The following is a 12512-nucleotide window of genomic DNA, read 5'->3' on the forward strand; positions in this document are numbered from 1 at the left end:
TCCCAAATATAGTTTTTCTTTTTACTCGGAAAAAATAGTTTTTCTTTTAGTGGATCCCAAAATATAGTTCTGCCAAAAATAGAAGGAAAGGACAAAAATATAGCCTACCGAAATCTACACGGAGTGCAACCCAGTTGGGCCGAAACCTCCAAGAACCAAATATGCCAAGAACAAGAACTCGGCAAGGACTGCATTGGGCCGGGCTTGCTCCAAGACTTATAACTTGGCGCACCGCACTCCCGACCACACCCCACATCCACTTTCCCCGTCTGGCTTTCTTCTCGGCGGAGGCGGAGGCGACAGGAAGGCGAACGACGAACCCTAGCCGCGCAAGGAACGCCCAGATCCCCAAGGTACGCTCACCTAAACCTACCGCATTCTCCTCGGCTGCAATCCGATCGATGGTGTGTGTGTGTGTTGTGTATCTATGGGGGCGGGGGTTGGGGGAGCCGCAGCCGGCCGGCCGGCGGTGGTGATTCGTGACGGACTTGTCATCCTAATCCCTAACCGATATATTGTTGGCAGGCCGGCCACGATGGCGGCGGTTCGGTGCGCGGCGAGGAGGCTCGGTGGCTCCCTGCTCCAGCAAACGCAGGCGGTGGTCGCGGAGGAGGGACGCCTGCTCGCGCCAGGCAGGCTCATGCGCTCCCGCCAGCTCTCCAGCCAGGTCTCCGGCGAGGTATCTCAACCGAAATTGACATATTTTAAATTTTTCTCATGATTTATATGTATCTCACGACATCAAGGGTTGATGTAGCCACCCATAATCGAATTCTGTGCAACCGAAACTGCAACATCTACTAGAAACAAAACAAGATTACTTAACCTGACCTGAACCTGTACATCCTGACGTACTGGTGCTTATATATATCATTTAAGCAACCTATTTTGCTGGTTGATCTGAGAATGACTTTTTACTCGTCCCTGCTGGCCTACTCCAGCGATCACAGGTGGCGGAGCGACGACTCCTCGAGCCAGGCTGGCTCATGCGTTCCCGCCAGCTCTACAGCAAGGTATCTAAACCAAAACTGACATCTTTTTATCTCATGATTTATCTGCCGACATGATGGATGTAGCCTCCGATAATTGAATTGTGTGCAATCGGAACAGCAACATGCATGTGTCTCTTCTATAGATACTAGACTAGAAAAAAGAGCAAAAATTACTTACTTAGCATCGTCTTGTTTAATCTGACCTGAAGCTGTACATCCTGACTTAATAACAGGACTGCATCCAAATCATATCATTAAGCAACATTATTTTTCCTGGATGATCCGAGCATTATGACTTTTTGCTCATACCTTTAGCAAATAATTAGTTCCAACTCATCTTCTGCTTGATGCATGCTAATACAGTATGATGATTATGTGACTTCATTTATCCATATACGGCAAGTATGATCCTGTGCCTAGTTGATACACATGCACCATGCATTCTGTACATTTCGAACTGACAGACAAGACAATATCCTTCTTAATTATTTACCAGTTGCAGTCAGTGCTTACTTCATGATTGATGATGCAAAGTAAGTACAGTGACCATTTTCTATGTGTATTAATCCAGACCCCCAAGAAGAAGAAGCTGTCTGCCTTGGAATCTGAGTTCCTGTGGACACAGGAGACGCTTAATGCCTCGTGTGATAGGTTGGAGGAGCTTCAAAAGAAAGCAGCACCAGATGCCTTTAAGTTGTATGTACAATATACAAGATGCATGCAGATACTATACTTGATTGATTTCTTCCTTATTTTCATGTTTGTTTGTTTGTTTGACAGGAGTTGATACATATAATCTTATTTGACCTACCTCTCTCTACCTGCAGGGGCGTGAAGACCTATGGACGTGTGGCTAAGGGTGTGGTCAGTGGAGCTGCCAAGCTGACATTTTGCTTCTGTATGGTTACTTCTGTTATTTTTGGTGACAAGGGGGTACAAAGCCAGGCTGTTACCAATGAAAACCATTGAAGACGAGATGGAAAAATGAGAACCAAAGATGGCGCGTGTTTTAAGTTATAAATTATGACCTCTGCAGTTTGGCTAGCTAGCAGTCTAGCACTATGCTATGATATTGTGTGACATTAGCATGTTATTATATCTCTTCGAGTAGATTATGCATGAAATTGTAGCTTGATGCGAACATACTTGCAAAGCTTGTATCGTCATTGGCATGCATTGTAGTGATTGCAATCAACTTAGAAGTTACTCATGACTGATTTTAATTGTCTTACGTCTTGTACAGATCCTTTCACTTCATGACTGCCCTGTTTTTTTTTTCCACATATCCGTTCAACTAGCAGGCGGAAGTGCGCATGTCCTGAATTTTTTCTGTCTTCGTACGGTGTTTTTTGTTTAGTTAATAGGAGAAATGGAGTTAGTGGGTTTAACGATGGGTTGGTAGCGCTAGTGTCTTTGTCTCCTTTTTGCGATTCATGCAAGTACTTTTATATTTACTAGTAAACATGCCCGTGCGTTGCAACGGGAAAAAATCACACTCGTAATGTCCTCTATATCAAACTGGTGCCCCACCCGTGTAATTGCTTATCCTCCTTCCACCTTCGTCAGTGGCTGCGGTGTCAGCATCTGATCACAATGCGCCCAAACGTGGTTAGTGCCGAGGCGACAAGTTCAGACACCGCACGACACACATGTCATTGAACCACACCAACGCAATGGAATATTTAAATCTTTAAAACTATAATCTCATTGAGCTAGACATGAGGGCCAACCTCCGTGAGCTACACCCTGCACCTGGTCCATATATACACCGCCCCTCATTCCGTCCTCTCACTTTTGACTTAATGTTGCAGACTTGTTTCATTGGACCACCCTCATGCATCCCTTAAGGAAAATGTCTTGTGCTTCACAATTGAGTAAACACCACATTCCGAGTCCTCCTTCTTGTACCTCGGACCACTATGGACGATTACATCTCGCCACCAAGCAGCAGGAGAGGTCGACGCTGAGGGAACCCTTCCGAGCCGCCACCCTCGATCCACATCTAGCTACCCGTTCCCATCCGGTTCGTCACCAACCCAATCAGCAGCAATGATAATAGCAAAATGGTTAAAATGTTGAAAGCAATAACTCTGAGGGCTGTAGAGGTGGACGGTGAGGGCTAGCCATTTCCACGCTTTTGATTCCGACTTTATGTGGGTAATATTGTATGTTCACACTGACAACGTAAATATGATCAATTCATGTACATGACAAAAACTCAAGGACTTGCATTACAGTTTTAGGAACTTGGAAATAGAAGCAAATAAAAATAAGATAAATAAATTGGTCGGGAATAGAGAGAGAACCAACTTTTCTTCGGTCATTCATTCTGTGTACGTGTGGATCTACATGTGTGCCGCATCTCTCGTTTATGGCGGCAATAATTGCTTCGGGTGCTTGCCTGAAGATTAGAGAAAGTGGCTCAATGATAAAAGGATAGTGCCACATTGCAGTCTTGTATGCTGATGTGCGTGGCCCATGAATACATTCTTGTGGAAGTCATTATTGGGTTCCATTATGGTCCTGGGGAATTTCACAGCAAACAAGTATGAATGACAGGCAGTGTAAAGCAGATGATTTCTTTAAGAAAAAGGATACAGTCGTATGGAATAATATCGATGCAGAGAACAAAAAAAATACTCCTTGGAATAATCAACAATATAGTGAATGTAGGAGTATTTAGGAGAACTAATGCAAACTGCACAATATGTGATAAGTGTGTACATCAGAGCAGGATAATCAGCAGATGGAAAGTATAGCATAGACAATAACGTGAGAAAGGGCTAGACAAATATTTGACAATAGCATAGACATTTTTTTGCTGTCTCACTCTTTGTTTCAGTCACTGCTGCTACTTGGTCCAAATAGTTTACATGATTGCTGACAGTTTTCAAATTATATAAACAAAAGAAGAAAAGGTCTAGAATGTACATAAGGCAGACTGCATAATATGTATGAAAAGATACATAAAGAAAATTTATTCAAGAGAATATAAATAGGTATCTCTGGTCAACAACAGAAATATTTGACAGGACTCTAAAATGGGCTGAAAGCACTCATAGGATATGTATGAGAAAATTTGTCGAAGTATATCTATAGTGCTTTTTAGGCCTATATGTTTATTAGTACAGTACAGTTTAGTTTAGTCAAGTTAGGATCATGACATGGATGATATTGTCACAAAAAAGAAAGGAACAGAGAAAGAAAAGGCCAAGAACTTTCTATTACCTTGTAATTATGTGTGATGCCTTTGTTATTTGATCCAAAGACTGTATATGAATGCTCACAATTTCAGAACTGCGTGGAAAATAAAGAAAATGAAAGATGTTCAGCATCCGTATCAGTCAACTATTTGCAGGCTTGGAAAAAGAAGAGGTGTATGAAGAAAGATGCAAGAAAATGCAAAAGGAAAGGAGATCCGTGGCTATCAGTTTGTAAGCTCATATAACAAAATAAAGTAAACAGATAAACTGGATCCATGGTTAGCCAATATATGTAGCCAAAGATCTGAAAAACCAGTACCTTTGATCTATTGTAGCATCAGTGGCGCTTGCTCGGAGCACAGAACAGTGTGCTCTGGTTCATAGAAGGTATCCATGAAAGAGTTAGAAATACCTGGAACAACTTGGCTAATACAGATAGTAAGACGGTAACTGTGGTAGTAGATGGATAGGTGTAGCCAGCCACATATATGTCTATAGATTGACCGGTGCAAATGGGCTCAACCTGAAAGTCGTGTAAAGAGACCATCCAAACAAATTAAGCAAACAGCCACGAGAATAAGAAAGAGAGTCACCAAAATCCATAACCTGAATTTTTTACGCAGCGCTGAGAGACGATGAACTATTTGACAATTCTAACCAAAAGTTACTTAAGCAAACTTTGCAACCGAAATGAAGCTGCTGTACTGAAACTTTGAACATCTGCACTTCGTCCGCAACAGGTTCTCTTGCAACAAATAATAATTCCAATTATTTAATAGAATGTGATACAAAATAGAAGAGGTAAAAAGACCTATGTTGCAAAATGAGGAAGATTACCACTGTAAGAATCCCAACTAATTAAAATTATATTAGGGAAGATATGTGTTGTAAAATGAGGAAGATATATATTCTGCCTTGCTGGGCCAATACCTTGTAATTTCATAGTGCAACAAAATTGTCATAAAGAGATGCCGTAACTGAAAAGGAGTAACCCATACAATAGCTACTTCGAAAATCTTGAACCATTCATTATCATCCCTGACTAAGCCTCGGGCTTGTGCCATAAAGGACACCATTATAACATCTCACATCCTCAAAGCAAGGTTACCTGTGACTACCGTGAGTAACATCCGATGGGAAAAAAGCTCACCAGACGTACATGGTAGATACAACCAATTCGACCGCCTAATTTTTGTTTCCTCTGCTTCTAGTCCATACTCTGTTAGAACTATCCCAGGTCCACTCCGAAGGGAAATTCAAATATCTTAAACACCTAGCATCCTCATATTCTTGTAATTAGTGTTCTTATAGCGAGTATGTTCAGAGGACCGTTGAGAAAAACAGGTTCATATTAATTGACTGGTTGATTGACTCTCTACAGCCCCTCACAAATTATACACAAACAAGATCGACAAAATCCGGAGCCGACCCTCAAGTAAGCTAGCTAGGTTCTGGGCTTAGTGCTGAAGTGCATAGTACTGTGCTACATCACATTACAGGGAGACGATGATACCAGCAGGAGGAAATTGAGTATCTTGAACTGTAACAGAACAGCCCAAGACCACAAACCGTCGATACATCAAGATCTTTATTTTATCATCTCTAAATAAATCTCTGAACACACAAAAAGCTTGAGATATTTATGTTAGCCTGTCTAAATTACAGATTTATTTGAGTAATAAAAAGAAGCGCACAAAAAGGAAAGAAGACAAGGATAAATATCAGCACATTGACAAGAAGCTAGCAGTAGTATGGATTCACATATAGGTAGGTCTAGGACAAGGCAACATGATTTAAAAGACAGCAGTGCATATCACACACATACATATATATATAAGCTATGAGGGCAGCAATACATGATTTTACTGACCTATTCCAGACCTATTCTCGGCTTGGATTTAGACTAAGAATTTAGAGAGAACCTGCGGGAACCTGAACATTTTTTCAGTTACAGATATATATATAGGTGCATAAGAGATACTAAAACTGCGAATTGTGTAGGGTAATTAGTGTTACAAATCACTCGGGGAAAAAAGTCTTAAGATTACTTGCCAACATTAGAATGACAAAAATCATGCCGGATGGAGAGCTGTGACTATATAGAGGGCAGTGTGTCATGATTTTGGATATGATCATTTGCTCAAGACGCAGCCCCTCAGAAATATCCCTTGTGGCTATGTCCTACATCATAATTCAGATCACAAGAAAAGACGGACTGAAAAATGTCAGCTTATTGATATTGATATAATTCGTCGAGCAAACAGCAAAGTACATATATACCTACAGTACAAAATCAAGTACTGTCCCTAATCTCAGTCAGGCTAAACTAAAGTCGTATTAACAGAAATTCTAACTTCTTCCATTAATTTTTGCAAAACATAAATCTATTTGGACTGAAAATCATGAAACAACAGAACTGTTAAAGAACAGAATCAGAGACAGAGCCAGGGGACAAAAACAATATGTAAAACAGGGGATTCCATTCAGTGAATATCAAGGGGATACATACCTCTGGTGTAGCCGAGGCAGGCGAAATTGGACGGTTGGACGGATGTTCTTGTTCCTCCGGCGAACTCGGCACTTCTTCCTCCAACGAACTCGGTGGCGACATTGGACGTTTTGTCGAAAATTGCAATTTGGACGGGCTTTGATGGAGCTTATGGTTCAAGGACACAGCCTGATGGAGATTCGGGCCGAGGACCCCTCCTTCTTATAGCAAGCAACTGAAATCTGAGTTGGGCACTCCATTGCTTGGTGTTGTACAAGGATACGGCCTTCAATTGTCCATCCAAATCACGAAACGGGAGCAGTGAGTGGTGGTGGCAGAGGAGCTGATGGCATGCGGCTCGTGCAGCGGCTGGTCGCCTGCGCCGAGGCGGTGGTGTGCCACGACCGCGCCCAGGCCGCTGCGCTGCTGCCTGAGCTGCAGGTCGGCGCGCCCGTGCACAGCAAGGCGTTCCAGCGCGTCGCGTCGTGCTCGTGCAGGGCCTGGCGAACCGGCTGGCCCTGGCGCACCCGCCGGCGTTGGGTCCGGCCAGCATGCCGTTCTGCCTCCCGCGGTTGTCGTGCCTCGACGGGACGCGCGGCGAGGCGCTCGCCGTGGCGTACGAGCTTTGCCCGCCCCTAACTCTCAACTGCTCCGCCGCCCCGCCCCACAATCTCTCCTGCTCCGCCGCGCCGCCCCGCCCCTCAATCTCTCCTGCTCCGCCGCGCCGCCCCGCCCCTCACCTTCTTCTGCTCCCCCGCGGCAAGAAAGGATGAGGGAGCGTCTGGATAAGACGCAGGGGTTTGTTTGTAAAAAGCGAACCGTTTTTACACATGTCGAAGAGGGACTGCGGGTTGCATTACTAAAAAACACAGGGGGGTTGTAGCAAAAGCGTGACGACGGTGAGCAGGCGGGCAGAAGCGATAATCGCTTTATTATTAGGGAAAGAAAAGATCTGAACATTGTTTAATCTGCTTAGTTCTTGGCTCTGTTTTTTGTTTTGCAGATTTTTTTTATTCATGCAGGTCCTTTTATATTTCTGTTTGTGGACTGGGCCAAATATTTGTTTCATGTCTGTGCATCAGAAGGACCGGTTTATCTGAAACAACTCTCTTTTTTTCTTTTCTTTTTCTTATGAATATGGATCATAGAAAGAGTGCGCTGAAAAAAATATGGATGGATAAAAGAAAATGCTACAGGGTGAAATAGCAACCTGAGACAAGTGAAAGATGTATTCTGCATCCATGCATGAAATTAAATTGTTAGGTGACATTGGAAAGGAATTAGTTGCAAGAGTAGATGTGGATTGTTTTTTAGTCAAATTGTGTACACTGAAACATCCATGCCTGAGAAGTCTGTTCAGTACAAAAGTGTTATCGCATCGCAAAAAGCATAAAATCCTACTAGTTGTTACAATAACACAGGGTACATATCTATTGAATTCAGCCAGCGGAAAGACTAATACTTAGTTACATTTTAGGTGTCCACTGAATCAGACTAAGCAAAAGATCAACATCTGAATAAACTCTGGCAGTACACTTCCATCGACGCTGATAGATGCTGCAACGAACAAAGTCCTGTAACTCTGCTCAGTAGAGAAAAAGTAATTACGAATAGCTAGAGAAGAATGTTCAGTAGATAAGTGTGATCACAATGCATTGACAATTTCCTTGCATTCAATGTTTTGAGTAATATCTCTACTCCTGTTAAAACCACATTTGGTGATGATGGTGTACTTGCCATCTTTTAGGGCCGTTCAATTTAGGGCTTTGCTAGACACACGGACGGAATTTTACAGGTTTCACGGACTGTCACATGTGGCATCGTTTGATTGGGATTAAGGAGAGGAAGGACCCCACCCTCCTTGAAAATCAGGGGGCGGAGAGGTTAATTAGCACTAAGGCCTCCGTAAAAGTCCGTTGTATGCCCGTGAGTGTAGGATTATTGTGCAATTTATATCTAATGCACACGAAGAAAGCTATGGCAATTTTACAAAAGGACACCCACCATTCAATACACATTCGCAGATACGTCACGTCCTCGTCTCTCTCTTTCAGCCTATCTCACCCCACCTCATCCAACCACCTGAAAATTCAGGGAAAGCCGCCGTGAGAACCAGCAGCCCGCTAGCCGCCGGCGTCGGAGCCGATATAGCGAGGTGGCCGCCGCCGGTGCCGTCTGCCCCAGGAGCCTCTTATGCCTCCCTCAGCTCCACCATCCACCACAACCCCCCACCTCGTCGTCTCCTTCGCCCCTTCCCCGTCTCCTCCATCTGCATCGCGTCTCTGTCCGCGGTTTGTACCGGTTCGCAACGGCCAGCTTCCCCAGACCGCTAATCTTCCATCCGACGGGTCAGAGTGGTCGATGTTTACTTTTCCGACAATCTCCACTTTAACTTTACTGATTTTCTTACTTTGCAGCAACTTCTCTTGGCTATTAAAACCCCATTTGGGATCGGTGTGATCCATGTCTTGTAAGAGGGGTTGTCCCCAAGCCGTCGTGTTCCGGTTGGCCTTAGAACCCTAGCTACAATACTTCCAGATCGAGCAATACAACCTCCTGAAGTAGCCTACTTCCTGGTCTTGAGCGTTCCATTTCTGAATCTTTTTGACAGATCCGTAGCGCTCCGCAACATGTTGGTTACTTGATCATTGGCTTTGTTTACTTGGGAGCCCAATACTTATTGGTTGGAAAATGATCCTCCCACTAGACCGAAAAACCCATATATTCCCATGGGAATGGGTGGTGCTGAACAAGCAGGCAGGCCCAACGTTGTTTATCTTTAGGTCCTGCCAATTGGTATCAATAGCTGACGATATTCGGAGGCGATCGAACCAGCGTCAAGCGAAGTTGGCTTGGCCGCGAAATCCTTCCATGAGCACTGGTTCCGACGGCGACGCAAGTATTGGCGGCGGTAGACTGCTCGGGTGCGGGAGAGGTTCAGGGCGTGGTTTCTGAAGAACCATTTTTCAATGTGAAATCCCACCGACTCTGGTGCACCATCCAGGGGTGGGCGACGTAGGCAGCGGCTCCGGCGGTAGCGATGTGGAGTAGATCAGCTGGTTGCCGACAACGATGGTAAAATCCACCCTTCTCCCTCTCAGCTATTCCCTCCCAGCAAAATGAGTGAATCTTACACTCTAAAATATGTCTATATACATCCGTATGTGGTAGTCCATTTGAAATCTCTAAAAAGACAAATATTTAGGAACGGAGGGAGTAGATCTCAGCAGCAAGGTGGGTTGTACACTGTAGCTCGTAATTCTTCTGCAGCTAGTATGACCAAGGTAACAGATACAAAAGGACTCTGGAGATGTCGATTTAGAAACCCTGCAGTTGCACATCACGACACTGCAACAAAATACAGAAGAGGATAGGAAAGAATTCCAGGAATTCACAGTTACCGGCAACAAGAGCTTTGCTTGTATTCAGACCAACTTTGACAACATTTAGCAGAACTTTAGAAAATGTTAGTTGTCCATGTCTGTGATCAAGTCAGATGATGAACATGCTGAAAAGCAAGTGTAGGTAAGAGGAATACTTTACATGAAACTCCACTTGGTAGGCCTAAGTAGCTGCATACACCAATCACTGTGGACAAACCAAATGGAAATACTGCTGGATCTGCCACCTTCCATGGCCAACAACTGCATGGGAAGGAACAAAACTTGGATGGCACACCCAAGATACAATACAGGCACCCCAACCATGCTGCAGGCAGACCGGAACAAGTCCAAATTCAACACATACAACAATTCCACGACTTTCAGGAAGATGGGCAACAAGAAGAAATACCTTATCTGTCAAGCCCGCCAAATTGAACATAGCTTAATTTGATGGCACTCGTGTAGATTCTTGGATTCAAAACATTGAGCAGCACTTTGACTCGGCAAGGACAAAAATTTCAAGCCTCAACTCTGCAATGGCATAGATTTTGTACATTCGTAACCGAGAGGTTTGCCCTTTATTCAGTCCGGAGATTTGCCCATAACATGCCATATGGTATGCAAAGCACAGTCTAGCCAGGTTCTATTTCCCTCAGGCAAAGAGACTGCAGTATCACTTGATTACCCAAAACAAACGCCTTCTCCTACTGCCCCTCATACCAATAACCCAGCTGCAATTAGAGGTCCTACAACTTGTCCTCAAAGTGCATATCAATCAACAGCCGCCAAGTTGAGCCAGCTGGATCGAGCGTTGGACATTTCGAGAGGCCTTCCAGCCCGCCCGCTCCGCGACGACTTAATTCCCGCGCCTCGCCGGCGTCGGTCTCCGGAGCAACTGCAAGGCCGAGCTCGTCCTCGCCCTGAACAACACGCTCCCGAGGTCGCCCGCCGGCCTCCCCTGCGGGTGCTGCGGCGCCGCCGCCAGGAGCAGGAAGCAGGTCTTCCAGAAAGAACGCCGGTCTCCGGCTTCGCCCGGGATGCTCTCCGCGTCGAGGCGCTCGTCGGGTACGTCCGCGCGCTGGCTGGTGGTGGCGCCGGTGGAAGGTGCCGACAGGCTCGACGACGCCATCGCCGCGGCGCAGTTGCAGGCGTTCAACCGGTGGACAGGCAAGACCATCATGGAGTCCGCCGTGCGTGCAAGCCGTGCTGCGACTCCCAAGAGGACAAGGCCAAGGTGCCAAGACGACGTCGCCGATGACGGCGTGGTGTTCTCTGCGACATCGTGCAAGACAACAAGGCCAACGGCTCCACCGGCAACCAGACCATGACAAGGTGCGCGCGCGACGGCGGACGCGGCCTTCATGCGGCGATGCGAGCGTGGAGTACTACGCCTTCGCGAAGGACCTGACGAGCCGACCTCGCGCTCTTCGGGTGGCGCCCGTGGAAGGTGCCGACAAGCTGAAATTTCTCATTCATATGTGTGTGTGGTTGGAGTGACAGATAGAGTTGTAAGATGGATCGTTGGTTATCTTTTGATGACATTTGTCTGCATTTTATTCGCATATGAAAACAGCATTCGAGATCACTAAACAAAACTTGGTTCATCTGGTCGAGCTAGTGTGCTAATTTGTGAAGGCTTCGGGTGACGGATGAGTTGTAAAGATGATCATTGCCTGTCTTACATAAATTTGTCTGCACTGTATTCATATGAAAACATCATCGGAGATGATATCACTAAATTGAACAAGGTTCATTTCATCGAGCTAGCTCAGTGAAAAACATTGCAAGTTTTCTGAGATGATTGCGGCTTCAAGAAGGAAGATCATACTTGTGCGATGATTGCAAAAAGAAGACCTGCCGGAGGCTCCACTCCCTCCTCTCCTCTCAACCAGGGGAAGGCATGCCCCCTTGGTAGCGTACTGGTACGCCAGTTGCTGCATGCAGAAGAGTTAACCACTGCCACTGAATGTTGCAGCTGCCGTCAGTTCTGGTGATGTGCCACTGCCACTGAATGCAGTCCAATGTGTTTGTTGTGCCACGACAGTTTCCTTCCTCTTGTGTAATAAAAATTCAATTGTGGGTTCGTTCGTTTAAGGGTATCTTCCTCGTTGTGCTGATATTCTGCAGCTCTTCTTTTGGCCTCCATTGCTCACACGGTGATGTTGGGGACAGTGGAACTGGGATATTACGTGGGTCTAGCGTTCGCCAGGTTACTTGTCAAGCTGACAGGATTTAGTGTAAGTGGTGTGGGGTGGTGCAAGGAACAAAATATGCTAGCTAAGAGTTGATTGCCTCGCTTACTCGAGCTGGCTTGAACCGAGATGGCCGCTAACGAGCTCTTCGTGACAGTTTTCTTGGGAGTAAATCAGTATCCAAAACACAACAGCGCCTGCCAATCACCCGTTCACCCTTCTGCATCTTGCCTACTACGGGCAGACTGTCATCG

General features: G+C 45.4%; 1 protein-coding gene and 1 long non-coding RNA gene across 4 annotated transcripts; one reads left to right on the forward strand and one right to left on the reverse strand.

Annotated features, from left to right (window-relative positions):
* The first annotated feature begins 203 nt into the window (after positions 1-203).
* Positions 204-2202, forward strand: LOC123183388 (uncharacterized). Its single transcript, XM_044596184.1, has 5 exons — positions 204-353; positions 526-679; positions 942-1013; positions 1564-1688; positions 1820-2202. Exons 2-5 carry the CDS (start codon positions 536-538, stop codon positions 1959-1961), a joined length of 483 nt encoding a protein of 160 aa, XP_044452119.1. The 5' UTR covers positions 204-353; positions 526-535; the 3' UTR covers positions 1962-2202.
* Positions 2203-3133: 931 nt separating this feature from the next.
* LOC123183389 (uncharacterized) lies at positions 3134-7444 on the reverse strand. Of its 3 annotated transcripts, none has more exons than XR_006492519.1 (5): positions 6705-7444; positions 4802-6376; positions 4515-4718; positions 4221-4289; positions 3134-3515 (listed from the first exon to the last, which is right to left on the reverse strand). It is a non-coding gene; the product is annotated as an uncharacterized lncRNA (long non-coding RNA). The 3 variants fall into 3 exon arrangements; XR_006492520.1 differs by having other exon boundaries at positions 4515-4940; positions 6066-6376; positions 6705-7442; XR_006492518.1 differs by having other exon boundaries at positions 4515-6376; positions 6705-7443.
* Positions 7445-12512: the final 5068 nt, after the last annotated feature.

Source organism: Triticum aestivum, chromosome 1D (assembly GCF_018294505.1).
Source record: "Triticum aestivum cultivar Chinese Spring chromosome 1D, IWGSC CS RefSeq v2.1, whole genome shotgun sequence".
Lineage (NCBI taxonomy): Eukaryota > Viridiplantae > Streptophyta > Magnoliopsida > Poales > Poaceae > Triticum > Triticum aestivum.